This window comes from Crinia signifera, unplaced genomic scaffold (genome assembly GCF_055691185.1).
Source record: "Crinia signifera unplaced genomic scaffold, ASM5569118v1 HAP2_SCAFFOLD_80, whole genome shotgun sequence".
Lineage (NCBI taxonomy): Eukaryota > Metazoa > Chordata > Amphibia > Anura > Myobatrachidae > Crinia > Crinia signifera.
In genome coordinates, this window is record NW_028142708.1 from 530,873 (window position 1) to 550,243 (window position 19,371).

At 56.6% G+C, this 19,371-nt stretch overlaps 2 protein-coding genes across 2 annotated transcripts in view; one reads left to right on the top strand and one right to left on the bottom strand.

The window, feature by feature from the left end:
- The window catches only part of LOC146056334 (cytochrome P450 11B, mitochondrial-like), a 52,533-nt gene extending 40,340 nt beyond the window's left edge, over positions 1 to 12,193 (top strand). The window contains exons 6-9 of the mRNA XM_083168391.1: positions 4,991 to 5,157; positions 9,378 to 9,456; positions 9,569 to 9,760; positions 10,358 to 12,193. Coding sequence (XP_083024517.1) covers positions 4,991 to 5,157; positions 9,378 to 9,456; positions 9,569 to 9,760; positions 10,358 to 10,468 — 549 coding nt within the window. The 3' untranslated portion in view covers positions 10,469 to 12,193. The remainder of the gene's footprint in view (positions 1 to 4,990; positions 5,158 to 9,377; positions 9,457 to 9,568; positions 9,761 to 10,357) is intronic.
- A 5,037-nt stretch (positions 12,194 to 17,230) lies between these two features.
- Positions 17,231 to 19,371, bottom strand: part of LOC146056328 (TBC1 domain family member 20-like) — a 39,685-nt gene continuing 37,544 nt past the window's right edge. Inside the window, exon 8 of the mRNA XM_083168385.1 lies at positions 17,231 to 18,340. Coding sequence (XP_083024511.1) covers positions 18,109 to 18,340 — 232 coding nt within the window. The 3' untranslated portion in view covers positions 17,231 to 18,108. The remainder of the gene's footprint in view (positions 18,341 to 19,371) is intronic.

Genomic DNA, 19,371 nt, shown 5'->3' on the forward strand with positions numbered 1-19,371 from the left:
CCCGCACACTGACAGCTGCAGGACACTGAGACATTCCCTACCCCTTACCTCTCTCTGCCCCGCACACTGACAGCTGCAGGACACTGAGACATTTCCTACCCCTTACCTCTCTCTGCCCCGCACACTGACAGCTGCAGGACACTGAGACATTTCCTACCCCTTACCTCTCTCTGCCCCGCACACTGACAGCTGCAGGACACTGAGACATTTCCTACCCCTTACCTCTCTCTGCCCTGCACACTGACAGCTGCAGGACACTGAGACATTCCCTACTCCTTACCTCTCTCTGCCCCGCACACTGACAGCTGCAGGACACTGAGACATTTCCTACCCCTTACCTCTCTCTGCCCCGCACACTGACAGCTGCAGGACACTGAGACATTCCCTACCCCTTACCTCTCTCTGCCCCGCACACTGACAGCTGTAGGACACTGAGACATTCCGTACCCCTTACCTCTCTCTGCCCCGCACACTGACAGCTGCAGGACACTGAGACATTTCCTACCCCTTACCTCTCTCTGCCCCGCACACTGACAGCTGCAGGACACTGAGACATTCCCTACCCCTTACCTCTCTCTGCCCCGCACACTGACAGCTGCAGGACACTGAGACATTCCCTACCCCTTACCTCTCTCTGCCCCGCACACTGACAGCTGCAGGACACTGAGACATTCCGTACCCCTTACCTCTCTCTGCCCCGCACACTGACAGCTGCAGGACACGGAGACATTCCCTAACCCTTACCTCTCTCTGCCGCGCACACTGACAGCTGCAGGACACTGAGACATTCCCTACCCCTTACCTCTCTCTGCTCCGCACACTGAAAGCTGCAGGACACTGAGACATTCCGTACCCCTTACCTCTCTCTGCCCCGCACACTGACAGATGCAGGACACTGAGACATTTCCTGCACCTTACCTCTCTCTGCCCCGCACACTGACAGCTGCAGGACACTGAGACATTTCCTACCCCTTACCTCTCTCTGCCCCGCACACTGACAGCTGCAGGACACTGAGACATTCCCTACCCCTTACCTCTCTCTGCCCCGCACACTGACAGCTGCAGGACACTGAGACATTTCCTACCCCTTCCCTCTCTCTGCCCCGCACACTGACAGCTGCAGGACACTGAGACATTTCCTACCCCTTCCCTCTCTCTGCCCCGCACACTGACAGCTGCAGGACACTGAGACATTTCCTGCACCTTACCTCTCTCTGCCCCGCACACTGACAGCTGCAGGACACTGAGACATTTCCTACCCCTTACCTCTCTCTGCCCCGCACACTGACAGCTGCAGGACACAGACATTCCCTACCCCTTACCTCTCTCTGCCCCGCACACTGACAGCTGCAGGACACTGAGACATTCCCTACCCCTTCCCTCTCTCTGCCCCGCACACTGACAGCTGCAGGACACTGAGACATTCCCTACCCCTTACCTCTCTCTGCCCCGCACACTGACAGCTGCAGGACACTGAGACATTCCCTACCCCTTACCTCTCTCTACCCCGCACACTGACAGCTGCAGGACACTGAGACATTTCCTACCCCTTACCTCTCTCTGCCCCGCACACTGACAGCTGCAGGACACTGAGACATTTCCTACCCCTTACCTCTCTCTGCCCCGCACACTGACAGCTGCAGGACACTGAGACATTTCCTACCCCTTACCTCTCTCTGCTCCGCACACTGACAGCTGCAGGACACTGAGACATTCCCTACCCCTTACCTCACTCTGCCCCGCACACTGACAGCTGCAGGACACTGAGACATTCCCTACCCCTTCCCTCTCTCTGCCCCGCACACTGACAGCTGCAGGACACTGAGACATTCCCTACCCCTTCCCTCTCTCTGCCCCGCACACTGACAGCTGCAGGACACTGAGACATTCCCTACCCCTTCCCTCTCTCTGCCCCGCACACTGACAGCTGCAGGACACTGAGACATTCCCTACCCCTTCCCTCTCTCTGCCCCGCACACTGACAGCTGCAGGACAGTGAGACATTCCCTACCCCTTACCTCTCTCTGCCCCGCACACTGACAGCTGCAGGACACTGAGACATTTCCTACCCCTTACCTCTCTCTGCCCCGCACACGGACAGCTGCAGGACACTGAGACATTCCCTACCCCTTACCTCTCTCTGCCCCGCACACTGACAGCTGCAGGACACTGAGACATTCCCTACCCCTTACCTCTCTCTGCCCCGCACACTGACAGCTGCAGGACACTGAGACATTTCCTACCCCTTACCTCTCTCTGCCCCGCACACTGACAGCTGCAGGACACTGAGACATTCCCTACCCCTTACCTCTCTCTGCCCCGCACACTGACAGCTGCAGGACACTGAGACATTTCCTACCCCTTACCTCTCTCTGCCCCGCACACTGACAGCTGCAGGACACTGAGACATTCCCTACTCCTTACCTCTCTCTGCCCCGCACACTGACAGCTGCAGGACACTGAGACATTTCCTACCCCTTACCTCTCTCTGCCCCGCACACTGACAGCTGCAGGACACTGAGACATTTCCTACCCCTTACCTCTCTCTGCCCCGCACACTGACAGCTGCAGGACACTGAGACATTTCCTACCCCTTACCTCTCTCTGCCCCGCACACTGACAGCTGCAGAACACTGAGATTTCCTAACCCTTACCTCTCTCTGCCCCGCACACTGACAGCTGCAGGACACTGAGACATTCCCTACCCCTTACCTCTCTCTGCCCCGCACACTGACAGCTGCAGGACACTGAGACATTCCCTACCCCTTCCCTCTCTCTGCCCCGCACACTGACAGCTGCAGGACACGGAGACATTCCCTAACCCTTCCCTCTCTCTGCCCCGCACACTGACAGCTGCAGGACACTGAGACATTTCCTACCCCTTACCTCTCTCTGCCCCGCACACTGACAGCTGCAGGACACTAAGACATTCCCTACCCCTTACCTCTCTCTGCCCCGCACACTGACAGCTGCAGGACACTGAGACATTTCCTACCCCTTACCTCTCTCTGCTCCGCACACTGACAGCTGCAGGACACTGAGACATTCCCTACCCCTTACCTCACTCTGCCCCGCACACTGACAGCTGCAGGACACTGAGACATTCCCTACCCCTTCCCTCTCTCTGCCCCGCACACTGACAGCTGCAGGACACTGAGACATTCCCTACCCCTTCCCTCTCTCTGCCCTGCACACTGACAGCTGCAGGACACTGAGACATTTCCTACCCCTTACCTCTCTCTGCCCCGCACACTGACAGCTGCAGGACACTGAGACATTTCCTGCACCTTACCTCTCTCTGCCCCGCACACTGACAGCTGCAGGACACAGACATTTCCTACCCCTTACCTCTCTCTGCCCCGCACACTGACAGCTGCAGGACACTGAGACATTCCCTACCCCTTACCTCTCTCTGCCCCACACACTGACAGCTGCAGGACACTGAGACATTTCCTACCCCTTACCTCTCTCTGCCCCGCACACTGACAGCTGCAGGACACTGAGACATTTCCTACCATTTACCTCTCTCTGCCCCGCACACTGACAGCTGCAGGACACTGAGACATTCCCTACCCCTTACCTCTCTCTGCCACGCACACTGACAGCTGCAGGACACCGAGACATTTCCTACCCCTTACCTCTCTCTGCCCCGCACACTGACAGCTGCAGAACACTGAGATTTCCTAACCCTTACCTCTCTCTGCCCCGCACACTGACAGCTGCAGGACACTGAGACATTCCCTACCCCTTCCCTCTCTCTGCCCCGCACACTGACAGCTGCAGGACACGGAGACATTCCCTAACCCTTACCTCTCTCTGCCCCGCACACTGACAGCTGCAGGACACTGAGACATTTCCTACCCCTTACCTCTCTCTGCCCAGCACACTGACAGCTGCAGGACACTAAGACATTCCCTACCCCTTACCTCTCTCTGCCCCGCACACTGACAGCTGCAGGACACTGAGACATTTCCTACCCCTTACTACTCTGTGCCCCGCACATTGACAGCTGCAGGACACAGACATTTATTTCCTACCCCTTACCTCTCTCTGCCCCGCACACTGAAAGCTGCAGGACACTGAGACATTCCCTACCCTTTACCTCTCTCTGCCCCGCACACTGACAGCTGCAGGACACTGAGACATTTCCAACCGCTTACCTCTCTCTGCCCCGCACACTGACAGCTGCAGGACACTGAGACATTTCCTACCCCTTACCTCTCTCTGCCCCGCACAATGACAGCTGCAGGACACTGAGACATTTCCTTCCCCTTACCTCTCTCTGCCCCGCACAATGACAGCTGCAGGACACTGAGACATTTCCTACCCCTTACCTCTCTGTGCCCCGCACATTGACAGCTGCAGGACACAGACATTTATTTCCTACCCCTTACCTCTCTCTGCCCCGCACACTGACAGCTGCAGGACACGGAGACATTCCCTAACCCTTACCTCTCTCTGCCCCGCACACTGACAGCTGCAGGACACTGAGACATTTCCTACCCCTTACCTCTCTCTGCCCCGCACACTGACAGCTGCAGGACACTGAGACATGTCCTACCCCTTACCTCTCTCTGCCCCGCACAATGACAGCTGCAGGACACGGAGACATTTCCTGCACCTTACCTCTCTCTGCCCCGCACACTGACAGCTGCAGGACACAGAGACATTCCCTACCCCTTACCTCTTTCTGCCCCGCACACTGACAGCTGCAGGACACTGAGACATTCCCTACCCCTTACCTCTCTCTGCTCCGCACACTGACAGCTGCAGGACACTGAGACATTTCTTACCCCTTACCTCGCTCTGCCCCGCACACTGATAGCTGCAGGACACTAAGACATTCCCTACCCCTTACCTCTCTCTGCCCTGCACACTGAAGGCTGCAGGACACTGAGACATTTCCTACCCCTTACCTCTCTCTGCCCCGCACACTGACAGCTGCAGGACACTGAGACATTTCCTACCCCTTACCTCTCTCTGCCCCCAGACCGCTATGCCCCTGCTCTTCACCCTCTTTGAGCTGGCGCGGAACCAGTCTGTGCAGAGAGACCTGAGGGATGAGGTTCGGAGAGCAGAAGGCCAGAATCATAAAGACCTGAACCAGTTACTGAACGCCATGCCGCTGCTGAAGGGCGCCATCAAGGAAACGCTGCGGTAAGTGCTGGATTTCCACCATATGACTCACACATATATAATAGAAAATGAGTTCACCCGACATTATTACAGAAAACGGATAGCTTTTATTTAGTGACTTTTCAGTATGAGAAAATATAGATGTAGGACTTATACAGCAGCCTGTACATATAGCACTGTGACCACATACAGCCAGGCCACCCCAGGCTTTGGTCACTGTGGCACCCCCCTCCCATCACCCATCACTGCCGCACCCCCCTCCCATCATTGCAGCATCCCCCTCCCGTCACTTCAGCACCTGGCTCCCATCACTGCCGCACCCCCCTCCCGTCACCCATCACTACTGCACCCAGCGCCTGTCACTGCAGCACCCCTCTCCCATCACTGCCACATATCCCCTCCTGTCACTGCAGCACCTGGCTCCCATCACTGCCACATGTCCCCTCCCATCACTGCCGCACCCCCCTCCCATCACTGCCACATGTCCCCTCCCGTCACTGAAGCACCTGGCTCCCATCACTGCCGCACCCCCCTCCCATCATTGCAGCATCCCCCTCCCGTCACTTCAGCACCTGACTCCCATCACTGCCGCATCCCTTTCTCATCACTGCCACATGAGTATCACATCACTGTCACATACCCCCTCCCATCACTGCAGCACCTGGCTCCCATCACTGCCGCACCCCCCTCCCGTCACTGCAGCACCTGGCTCCCATCACTGCCGCACCCCCCTCCCGTCACTGCAGCACCTGGCTCCCATCACTGCCACACCCCCCTCCCGTCACTTCAGCACCTGGCTCCCATCACTGCCGCACTCCTCTCCCATCACTGCCACATACCCCCTCCCATCACTGCCGCACCCCCTTCCCATCACTGCAGCATCCCTCTCCCGTCACCCATCACTGTCCCCCCTGGCTCCCATCACTGCCGCACCCCTCTCCTATCACTGCCCCCCTGGCTTCCGTCAGTGCAGCACCCGGCTCTCTTCACTGCCGCGCCCCTCTGCCATGAGTATCACATACCCCCTCCTGTCACTGCCGCACCCCCCCTCCCATCACTGCCGCACCTGGTTCCCATCACTGCCGCACCCACCCCTCTCATCACTGCAGCACCTGGCTCCCATCATTGCCACATATACCCTCCCGTTACTGCAGCACCCCACTCTCACCACTGCAGCACCTGGCTCCCATCACTGCCACATATTCCCTACCGTCACTGCAGCACCTGGCTCCCATCACTGCCACACTCCCCTCCAGTTACTGCAGCACCTGGCTCCCATCACTGCCACACCCCCCTCCAGTTACTGCAGCACCTGGCTCCCATCACTGCCACACCCCCCTCCAGTTATTACAGCACCTGGCTCCCATCACTGCCACACCCGCTCCAGTTACTGCAGCACCTGGCTCCCATCACCGCCACATACCCCCTCCTGTCACTGCAGCACCTGGCTCCCATCACTGCCACATACCCCCTCCTGTCACTGCAGCACCTGGCTCCCATCACTGCCACACCCCCCTCCAGTTACTGCAGCATCTGGCTCCCATCACTGCAGCATCCCCCTCCCGTCAAGCCATCACTGCCCCCCCCCCTGGCTCTTATCTCTGCCGAACCCCCCTCCAATCACTGCCCACCCTGACTTGCATCACTGCAGCACCCGGCTCCCTTCACTGCCGCGCCCCTCTCCTGTCACTGCCATGAGTGTCACATCACTGCCACACCCCCCTCCCATCACTGCAGCACCTGGCTCCCATCACTGCCACACCCCCCTCCCATCACTGCAGCACCTGGCTCGCATCACTGCAGCATCCCCCTCCCGTCACCCATCACTGCCCCCCCTGGCTCTTATCACTGCCGCACCCCCTTTCCATCGCTGCCACATGAATATCACATCACTGCCCAATACCCCCATCCTGTCACTGCAGCACCTGGATCACATCACTGCCACATATCCCCTCCCGTCACTGCAGCACCTGGCTCCCATCACTGCCGCACCCTCCTCCCATCATTGCAGCATCCCCCTCCCGTCACTGCAGCACCTGGCTCCCATCACTGCCACACCCCCTCCAGTTACTGCAGCACCTGGCTCCCATCACTGCCACACCCACCTCCAGTTACTGCAGCATCTGGCTCCCATCACTGCAGCATCCCCCTCCCGTCAAGCCATCACTGCCCCCCCCCCCCCCCCTGGCTCTCATCTCTGCCGAACCTCCCTCCCATCACTGCCCACCCTGGCTCCCTTCACTGCCGCGCCCCTCTCCTGTCACTGCCATGAGTGTCACATCACTGCCACATACCCCCTCCAGTCACTGCAGCACCTTGCTCCCATCACTGCGGCACCCCCCTCCCATCACTGCCACATGAGTGTCACATCACGGTCACATACCCCCTCCCATCACTGCAGCACCTGGCACCCATCACTGCCGCACCCAGCGCCTGTCACTGCCGCACCCCTCTCCCATCACTGCCACATGTGTCACGTCACTGCCACATACTGCCTCCCATCACTGCAGCACCTGGTGCCTGTCACTGCCGCACCCCTCTCCCATCACTGCCACATGAGTGTCACGTCACTGCCACATACTGCCTCCCAACACTGCAGCACCTGGTGCCTGTCACTGCCGCACCCCTCTCCCATCACTGCCACATGAGTGTCACGTCACTGCCACATACTGCCTCCCAACACTGCAGCACCTGGTGCCTGTCACTGCCGCACCCCTCTCCCATCACTGCCACATGAGTGTCACGTCACTGCAACATACTGCCTCCCATCACTGCAGCACCTGGTGCCTGTCACTGCCACACCCCCCTCCCATCACTGCAGCACCTGGCTGATATCACTGCCGCACCCCCTTTCCATCACTGCCACATGAATATCACATCACTGCCCAATACCCCCATCCTGTCACTGCAGCACCTGGCTCACATCACTGCCACATATCCCCTCCTGTCACTGCAGCACCTGGCTCCCATCACTGCAGCACCTATCTCCCATCATTTCTGCACCCCCCTCCTGTCACCCATCACTGCCGCACCCAGCGCCTGTCACTGCCGCACCCCTCTCCCATCACTGCCACATGAGTGTCACGTCACTGCCACATACTGCCTCCCATCACTGCAGTACCTGTCACTGCCACACCCCTCTCCCATCACTGCCGCACCCCTCTCCCATCACTGCCGCACCCCTCTCCCATCACTGCCACATGAGTTTCACGTCACTGCCACATACTGCCTCCCATCACTGCAGCACCTGGTGCCTGTCACTGCCACACCCCTCTCCCATCACTGCCACATGAGTATCACATCACTGTCACATACCCCCTCCCGTCACTGCAGCACCTGGCTCCCATCACTGCCGCACCCCCCTCCCATCACTGCAGCACCTGGCTCCCATCACTGCAGCACCTGGCTCGCATCAATGCAGCATCTGCCTCCCATCACTAGCCCCCCCTGGCACTTATCACTGCCGCACCCTCTTTGCATCACTGCCACATACCCCCTCCTGTCACTGCAGCACCTGGCTCCCATCACTGCCACATACCCCCTCCCGTCACTGCAGCACCTGGCTCCCATCACTGCCACATTCCCCCTCCCGTCACTGTAGCACCTGGCTCCCATCACTGCCACATCCCCCTCCCATCACTGCAGCACCTGGCTCGCATCAATGCCACATCCCCCTCCCATCACTGCAGCACCTGGCTCGCATCAATGCAGCATCCCCCTCTCATCACTGCCCCCCCTGGCTCTTATCACTGCCGCACCCCCTTTGCATCACTGCCACATGAGTATCACATCACTGCCACATACCCCCTCCCGTCACTGTAGCACCTGGCTCCCATCACTGCCACACCCCCCTCTCACCACTGCAGCACCCGTCTCTCACCAATGCCGCTCCCGGCTCCTGACACTGCAGCACCCGTCTCTCACCAATGCCGCTCCCGGCTCCGGACACTGCAGATGAGCTGGCACTTTAGTGTCTCCCCATTTGAGGGACGTATCCAGCGGGTAACACCACAGCAGAAGGACGATACTCAGAGTATATGTGATGTATGTACAGATCTGTATATACTGAGCTCTTCAGAACCCATTCTGTATGACAAATGTGTGCACGTGGAGACTGCGTGGCTGGTGCTGGGTGTTATACACCTGTGGCCACGGCTCTGATTGATGCACCTCTGTACCTCCATGTACATACTGTATGTTATATATATATATATGTTATGTATGGTCCCTGTGTTCCGCAGGCTGTACCCAGTGGGGATCACGGTGCAGAGACATCTGACAAAGGACATCACGCTGCACAACTACCACATTCCTAACGGGGTGAGACGCATTGGGGTACGGGCTCCGCCCCCAGGGTATTCCGGGGAGACACACTGCTCCTGCCGCTTGCCCTGCCCTACTCCGCGTGTAACCGCCGCTCTGTCTCCCGCAGACCCTGGTCCAGGTGGGGCTGTACCCCATGGGGCGCAGCGCTCAGGTATTCCAAGATCCGCTGCGCTATGATCCCAGGCGCTGGATGCGCAGAGATGACACAAACTTCAAGGCGCTGGCGTTCGGCTTCGGATCGCGCCAATGTATCGGACGCAGGCTCGCAGAGACGGAGATGATGCTTTTCCTGATGCACGTGAGTCTGAGTGAGGACAGGGAGGGGAGACTCAGGTACTGAGGGGCTGATTCACAGCTGGACGCACATCCGGGGCTGTGATGTCACTCCCAGCGCCCCCTGAATGTCAGAATGGTCTGACATGCTGCTGCCAATTAGGAGCGGTGACAGAACACCGACCAGAAAGTGGTACGTCAGCCCTCAGGCAACCAATCACAAAGCTGCGGTCACCATACCTAGGGCCAGATGCACTAAGCTTCTAAAGTGATACAATGGAGAGTGATAAACAAGGAGCCAATCAGCTCCTGCCTGTCATGTCACAGACTGTGTTTGAAAAATGTCAGACAGGAGCTGATTGGTTGGCTGTTTATCACTCTTGAAGCTTAGAGAATCTGGCCCATAGACCTCGATAGGGGGCTGCGTGGTCAGACGCGGCCTGTAGATGGGGCATTGGAGGGAGGGGCCTGTAGATGAGGACGTGGCCATGGGGGTGGGACCAGGCTGCAGGCAGTATATATATATATATATATATATATATATATATATATATATATATATATATATATATATATATATTATACACACACACATATACATATTACCCTGCTCTCCCCCCAGATGCTGAAGAACTTCCAGATAGACACGGTCAGTAAGGACGACATCAAGACCGTATTTGGCTTTATCCTGATGCCAGAGAAGCCGCCACTTCTCACCTTCAGGCCCCTGTGAGGAGGAGCTACACCCGGACCCCAGGACTCTGCCACAGCAGCTTCCCCCGCGGAGCACTGTAGATCGTCCCTCGTGTAGCATCGCCCCACACCCGTCACCTTGTTCTGTATCATAATGCCTATCTGTCACCCTGTCGTGGGAGGGGCTCTCTGCATCATAGTGCCTATAACCCTGCCGTGGGAGGGGCTCTCAGTAACACAGTGCCTGTCACCCTGTCGTGGGAGGGGCTCTCTGTATCATAGTGCCTGTCACCCTGCCGTGGGAGGGGCTCTCAGTAACACAGTGCCTGTCACCCTGTCGTGGGAGGGGCTCTCTGTATCATAGTGCCTGTCACCCTGCCGTGGGAGGGGCTCTCTGTATCATAGTGCCTGTGTCACCCTGCCGTGGGAGGGGCTCTCTGTATCATAGTGCCCGTTTCACCCTGCCGTGGGAGGGGCTCTCTGTATCATAGTGCCTGTGTCACCCTGCCGTGGAAGGGGATCTCTGTATCATAGTGCCTGTCACCCTGTCGTGGGAGGGGCTCTCTGTATCATAGTGCCTGTGTCACCTTGTCGTGGGAGGGGCTCTCTGTATCATAGTGCGTGTCACCCTGCTGTGGGAGGGGCTCTCTGTATCATAGTGCCTATGACCCTGCCGTGGGAGGGGCTCTCTGTAACATAGTGCCTATGACCCTGCCGTGGAAGGGGCTCTCTGTATCATAGTGCCTATCTGTTACCCTGCCGTGGGAGGGGCTCTCTGTATCGAAGTGCCTGTCACCCTGCCGTGGGAGGGGCTCTCTGTATCATAGTTCCTGTGTCACCCTGCCGTGGGAGGGGCTCTCAGTAACACAGTTCCTGTCACCCTGTCGTGGGAGGGGCTCTCTGTATCATAGTGCCTGTCACCCTGCCGTGGGACGGGCTCTCAGTAAGACAGTGCCTGTCACCCTGTCATGGGAGGGGCTCTCTGTAGCATAGTGCCTGTCACCCTGCCGTGGTAGGGGCTCTCTGTATCATAGTGCCTGTGTCACCCTGCCGTGGGAGGGGCTCTCTGTATCATAGTGCCTGTGTCACCCTGCCATGGGAGGGGCTCTCTGTATCATAGTGCCTGTGTCACCCTGCCGTGGGAGGGGCTCTCTGTATCATAGTGCCTATCTGTCACCCTGTCGTGGGAGGGGCTCTCTGTATCATAGTGCCTGTGTCACCCTGCCATGGGAGGGGCTCTCTGTATCATAGTGCCTGTGTCACCCTGCCGTGGGAGGGGCTCTCTGTATCATAGTGCCTATCTGTCACCCTGTCGTGGGAGGGGCTCTCTGTATCATAGTGCCTGTGTCACCCTGCCATGGGAGGGGCTCTCTGTATCATAGTGCCTATGACTCTGCCGTGGGAGGGGCTCTCTGTAACATAGTGCCTATCTGTGTCACCCTGCTGTGGGAGGGGCTCTCTGTATCATAGTTCCTGTGTCACCCTGCTGTGGGAGGGGCTCTCTGTATCATAGTGCCTATCTGTGTCACCCTGCTGTGGGAGGGGCTCTCTGTATCATAGTGCCTGTGTCACCCTGCTGTGGGAGGGGCTCTCTGTGTCACCCTAACGTGGGAGGGGCTCTCTATCATAGTGCCTGTCACCCTGCTGTGGGAGGGGCTCTCTGTATCATAGTGCCTGTGTCACCCTGCTGTGGGAGGGGCTCTCTGTATCATAGTGCCTGTCACCCTGCCGTGGGTGTGTCTCTCTATCATAATTCCTGTGTCACCCTGCCGTGGGAGGGGCTCTCTGTATCATAGTGCCTGTAACCCTGCAGTGGGAGGGTTTCTCTGTACCATACTGCCTTGTCTGTATCACCCTGCAGTATGAGGGGCTCCCTGTACCATACTGCCTTGTCTGTATCACCCTGCAGTGGGAGGGGCTCCCTGTACCATACTGCCTTGTCTGTATCACCCTGCAGTGGGAGGGTTTCTCTGTACTATACTGCCTTGTCTGTATCACCCTGCAGTATGAGGGGCTCCCTGTACTATACTGCCTTGTCTGTATCACCCTGCAGTATGAGGGGCTCCCTGTACCATACTGCCATGTCTGGATCACCCTGCAGTGGGAGGGGCTCCCTGTACCATACTGCCTTGTCTGTATAATCCTGCAGTGGGAGGGGCTCCCTGTACTATACTGCCTTGTCTGTATCACCCTGCAGTATGAGGGGCTCCCTGTACCATACTGCCATGTCTGGATCACCCTGCAGTGGGAGGGGCTCCCTGTACCATACTGCCTTGTCTGTATCACCCTGCAGTGGGAGGGGCTCCCTGTACCATACTGCCTTGTCTGTATCACCCTGCAGTGGGAGGGGCTCCCTGTACCATACTGCCTTGTCTGTATCACCGTGCAGTGGGAGGGGCTCCCTGTACCATACTGCCTTGTCTGTATCACCCTGCAGTGGGAGGGGCTCCCTGTACCATACTGCCTTGTCTGTATCACCCTGCAGTGGGAGGGGCTCCCTGTACCATACTGCCTTGTCTGTATCACCCTGCAGTGGGAGGGGCTCCCTGTACCATACTGCCTTGTCTGTATCACCGTGCAGTGGGAGGGGCTCTCTGTACCATACTGCCTTGTCTGTATCACCCTGCAGTGGGAGGGGCTCCCTGTACCATACTGCCTTGTCTGTATCACCCTGCAGTGGGAGGGGCTCCCTGTACTATACTGCCTTGTCTGTATCACCCTGCAGTGGGAGGGGTTCCCTGTACCATACTGCCTTGTCTGTATCACCCTGCAGTGGGAGGGGCTCCCTGTACCATACTGCCTTGTCTGTATCACCCTGCAGTGGGAGGGGCTCCCTGTACCATACTGCCTTGTCTGTATCACCCTGCAGTGGGAGGGGCTCTCTGTACCATACTGCCTTGTCTGTATCACCCTGCAGTGGGAGGGGCTCCCTGTACCATACTGCCTTGTCTGTATCACCCTGCAGTGGGAGGGGCTCCCTGTACTATACTGCCTTGTCTGTATCACCCTGCAGTGGGAGGGGCTCCCTGTACCATACTGCCTTGTCTGTATCACCCTGCAGTGGGAGGGGCTCCCTGTACCATACTGCCTTGTCTGTATCACCCTGCAGTGGGAGGGGCTCTCTGTACCATACTGCCTTGTCTGTATCACCCTGCAGTGGGAGGGGGTCCCTGTACCATACTGCCTTGTCTGTATAACCCTACAGTGGGAGGGGCTCCCTGTACCATACTGCCTTGTCTGTATCACCCTGCAGTGGGAGGGGCTTACTCGTTCTTATGTCATTGATCATGTAACCATGTTGCATTACAATAAATGATTTTTCATACACATAATTGTTGTGGCTGCAGCTTCCTGTGTCTCAGGGAATTGTATGTGAGCTGACTCCTTTGTTGTGGATCTGACCCCGGTGCTAATATCTGCGGCTAATTAGAGGGAGGCAGCTGCTCCGCTGTAACATCCCTCATTAGCCGTACTAATTATCCAGCAGCATCTGCTACAATGTGGTGACCCCGACTCTCCCCCGTCCCTGCGATCCTGAACACCCCCAGAGGGTGAGCAGACACCTGCCAGCACCAGGGCGTAGACAACAGAGACCCCTAACAGCGCTTACTGTGCTACAGATGGAGCAGAGCTTATTGCAGAGGGTAACAAGGCTATGCCGACGGTCACAGGGGCTAGCACTCTTTACAGTTAAGTACTTATAAGTGAGCAACAAAGCCTGCTCCATCTGTATACAGCAGGCAGGGGGAATGTCTAACACACACACACACACACACACACGTAACAGGACTCAGATACTAGATACAGTTACCCTACAGATATACTGCACTAACCATAAACTAGCACAGTCTGTACACTGAGCTGCCGGACCACAGCCCCCCTTACAGGAGAGACCGCGGTCACCACCGCACCCCTTACAGGAGAGACCGCGGCCACCACAGCCCCCCTTACAGGAGAGACCGCGGTCACCACCGCCCCCCTTACAGGAGAGACCGCAGCCACCACCGCACCCCTTACAGGAGAGACCGCAGCCACCACCGCCCTCCTTACAGGAGAGACCGAGCTGCCGGACCACAGCCCCCCTTACAGGAGAGACCGCGGTCACCACAGCCCCCCTTACAGGAGAGACCGCAGCCACCACCGCCCCCCTTACAGGAGAGACCGCAGCCACCACCGCCCCCCTTACAGGAGAGACCGAGCTGCCGGACCACCGCCCCCCTTACAGGAGAGACCGCAGCCACCGCCCCCCTTACAGGAGAGACCGCGGTCACCACAGCCCCCCTTACAGGAGTGACCGCGGTCACCACAGCCCCCCTTACAGGAGTGACCGCGGTCACCACAGCCCCCCTTACAGGAGAGACCGCGGCCACCACCGCCCCCCTTACAGGAGAGACCGCGGTCACCACAGCCCCCCTTACAGGAGAGACCGTGGTCACCACAGCCCCCCTTACAGGAGAGACCGAGCTGCCGGACCACCGCCCCCCTTACAGGAGAGACCGCAGTTACCACCGCCCCCCTTACAGGAGAGACCGCGGTCACCACAGCCCCCCTTACAGGAGAGACCGTGGTCACCACAGCCCCCCTTACAGGAGAGACCGAGCTGCCGGACCACCGCCCCCCTTACAGGAGAGACCGTGGTCACCACAGCCCCCCTTACAGGAGAGACCGCGGTCACCACAGCCCCCCTTACAGGAGAGACCGAGCTGCCGGACCACCGCACCCCTTACAGGAGAGACCGCAGCCACCACCGCCCCCCTTACAGGAGAGACCGCGGTCACCACCGCACCCCTTACAGGAGAGACCGCGGTCACCACAGCCCCCCTTACAGGAGAGTCCGCGGTCACCACAGCCCCCCTTACAGGAGAGACCACGGTCACCACAGCCCCCCTTACAGGAGAGACCGCAGCCACCACCGCCCCCCTTACAGGAGAGACCGCAGCCACCACCACCCCCCTTACAGGAGAGACCGCGGTCACCACCGCACCCCTACAGGAGAGACCGCGGTCACCACCGCACCCCTTACAGGAGAGACCTCGGTCACCACAGCCCCCCTTACAGGAGAGACCGCGGTCACCACAGCCCCCCTTACAGGAGAGACCGCGGTCACCACAGCCCCCCTTACAGGAGAGACCGCGGCCACCACCGAACCCCTTACAGGAGAGTCCGCGGTCACCACAGCCCCCCTTACAGGAGAGACCGCGGTCACCACAGCCCCCCTTACAGGAGAGACCGCGGTCACCACAGCCCCCTTACAGGAGAGTCCGCGGTCACCACAGCCCCCCTTACAGGAGAGACCGCGGTCACCACAGCACCCTTACAGGAGAGACCGCGGTCAACACTGCCCTCCTTACAGGAGAGACCGCGGCCACCACAGCCCCCCTTACTGGAGAGACCACGGTCACCACCGCACCCCTTACAGGAGAGACCGCGGTCAACACTGCCCTCCTTACAGGAGAGACCGCGGCCTCCACAGCCCCCCTTACTGGAGAGACCACGGTCACCACCGCACCCTTTACAGGAGAGACTACGGTCACCACAGCCCCCCTTACAGGAGAGACCACGGTCACCACCGCACCCCTTACAGGAGAGACCACGGTCACCACCGCACCCCTTACAAGCGAGACCGCGGTCACCACAGCCCCCCTTACAGGAGAGACCGCGGTCACCACCGCACCCCTTACAGGAGAGTCCGCGGCCACCACAGCCCCCCTTACAGGAGAGACCACGGTCACCACCGCACCCCTTACAGGAGAGACCACGATCACCACCGCACCCTTTACAGGAGAGACCACGGTCACCACAGCCCCCTTACAGGAGAGGCCACAGTCACCACCGCACCCCTTACAGGAGAAACCACGGTCACCACAGCACCCCTTACAGGAGAGACCGCAGCCACCACCGAACCCCTTACAGGAGAGTCCGCGGTCCCAACAGCCCCCCTTACAGGAGAGACCGCGGTCACCACCGCACCCCTTACAGGAGAGACCGCGGTCACCACCGCCCCCCTTACAGGAGAGACCTGAAAGAAACAAGTAATAATGCCACTGTATAGGTCATTGGTATTGTGTTCAGTTCTGGAGGCCATATCTCCAGAAGGATATAAATACATTAGAGACTGTACAAAGAAGGGCAACTAAAATGGTGCATGGCCTACATCACAAAACCTACCAGGAAAGACTAAAATGGTGCATGGCCTACACAAGACGTACCAGGAAAGACTAAAAGATCTTAACATGTATAGTTTGGAGCAGTTTTTGATAGGAAACCGCGCTGCAAGGTAACTCGGCCTCAGAGCTGACAACAGTAACAGCAGGGATAGTTCGGTCGGCACCGGGAACTCCAACACCTCTAAGAAGAGTGTAAACAATATTTTAATAACCCCATACTTTCCTTACAGGTCACACGCATCTGGTTACTTTCTATTCTCATTTATTTTCACTTTTATTTTTATTTTGATCTTAATCTATTTATATTTTATTAATTTTTATTCATTTTTATTTGCTATTTATTTTAATATTATTTATTTTGACTTTGTGTTTTATTTTTTTCCTTTTATTATTTTTAAATACAATTTTTTAGCGCTTCTCATATACAAAACTATATAGTAGAATTTACTGGAGCAGCTTTATACCAGAGCGCGGTACAGTCCTTCACATTTACACCTGGAGGAGAGCTGGAAGGTTGTCCGAGGTGTGTGAGGTGACCTGGAACCGACAAGTCCCCCTACTTATGGCTTTGCATGCCTGGTCAGCTGGTTCCGTGTCACCCCCCCCCCCCCCAGTGTAACTCAGCCCCCCCATGCTCCTCGATATTACATCACGTCGTCACACAACTGCTGACACCAGCTCATTACTACAAAAGGACGGGGAACATCCATATACAGGAGAAGTATACATGCGCTGGACACTGCCACCAATAAGAACACAGCCCGGCCTGGACTATGGGAATGGCCAGCAACAGACCTTTATACTGCAAGGGGCCAACGCCAGTCACTATACATAACAGTCATCTGTATAAATAACGTTTAATATAAAATATCATATGTCTATACACAGGCTTCCTCGTCATATAAAGTGCAACCAACAGTCTTGTAGATGGAGGACGAGATGGATGCGAAGGGTCTGAGTGGTCAGGAGTCCGATTACCGGTATATAAACAGTATCATTTCACCTTGTCAAATAGAATGGAAATGTTCTACAATTGTACCACAGGCCGTGCTCTGCGGCTATGCGCCAGGTCAAGCTTTCCCACTGTGCAACAGGCCCAGTAGGACAGACCGGGCTCAGCCCTCTGAATGTGTAGGACGCACGCCGAATGTATAGGACAGACCGGGCCAAACGCACGCCGAATTTGTAGGACAGACCGGGCCAAACGCATGCCGAATGTTTATAACAGACTGGGCCAAACGCACGCCGAATGTATAGGACAGACCGGGCCAAGCGCACGCCGAATGTGTAGGACAGACCAGGCCAAACGCACGCCGAATGTATAGGACAGACCAGGCCAAACGCACGCCGAATGTATAGGACAGACCAGGCCAAATGCACGCTGAATGTATAGGACAGACCGGGCCAAACGCATGCTGAATGTATAGGACAGACCCGGCCAAACGCACGCCGAATGTATAGGACAGACCAGGCCTAGCCGAGCGCAGGCAAATGAACTGTAAATTCTGTTGTCTCAGAAAAGTCCTAGCAATAATTCAGGGCCCCATTCCAGGGCGCTCTGCGTCACAGCTAGTGCTGCTGCGCCCAATGAGGCAGAGAGACTCCACACTGCCAGTTTCACCAGCTTACTCTGAGAGCGAACTGGCAGCACATCAGACCCAGGGGGCTTCTGCCTCCGGAGGACAAAGTCTGGGCGCTGCTGGGAACTGGCGATCTGCAGGGTGCGGAACGATGCTGCGGAAATACTGAGGGCGAGAGAGACAGACAGAGAGAGAGAGAGAGAGAGGGAAATAAGTTGTAACAAGGACAAATTAGACTACTGCCCTCTTGTGGACAAATGACAGAACTTGTGGTACTTAGGTCATGTTATGGTTTGGGTGTAAAGGTACAGTGGGATATGAAGACATGTGGAATGGAACAGTTGAGCAGAGAGTGTATAATATATATATATATATATATATATATATATATATATATATATATATATATATATACACACACACACACACACACACACACACATACTACACGCACACATACACACACATATACAGTGCTGCAGTAAATAAGAGAGAGACATCTGGCCGAATGATGTAGCAGCCTCCAAATTGGGCGGTCGTGCGGCAGCCGCTCTAACTCCCAGTAGTTGTTTTTAAGGGGTAATAACTTACAGGGTATTGTTTTGCCCAATATATGATTGGCACCTTTAGAAAAACAAAACCTCTGGGTTTGGCCAACACCCGGCACGGCTGCCGAACTCAGGACAAATGCATGGGAAGCATGAATTACTATTGGGTAGGTAAGTGAATGAATTAGGGTAAAGACAGTATAGCTAATGACTGCAGAGATGAATGAATGAAGCCGATGATGATGGGACAGAACAGATAATGACTGGAGAGATGAATGAATGAAGCAGGTGATGCTGGGACAGTACAGATAATGACTGGAGAGATGAATGAATGAAGCAGGTGATGCTGGGACAGAACAGATAATGATTGGAGAGATGAATGAATGAAGCAGGTGGATGATGGCACAGTACAGATAATGATTGGGGAGATGAATGAATGAAGCAGGTGGATGCTGGGACAGTACAGATAATGATTGGGGAGATGAATGAATGAAGCAGGTGGATGCTGGGACAGTACAGATAATGACTGGAGAGATGAATGAATGAAGCAGGTGATGCTGGGACAGTACAGATAATGACTGGAGAGATGAATTAATGAAGCAGGTGATGCTGGGACAGTACAGATAATGACTGGAGAGATGAATGAAT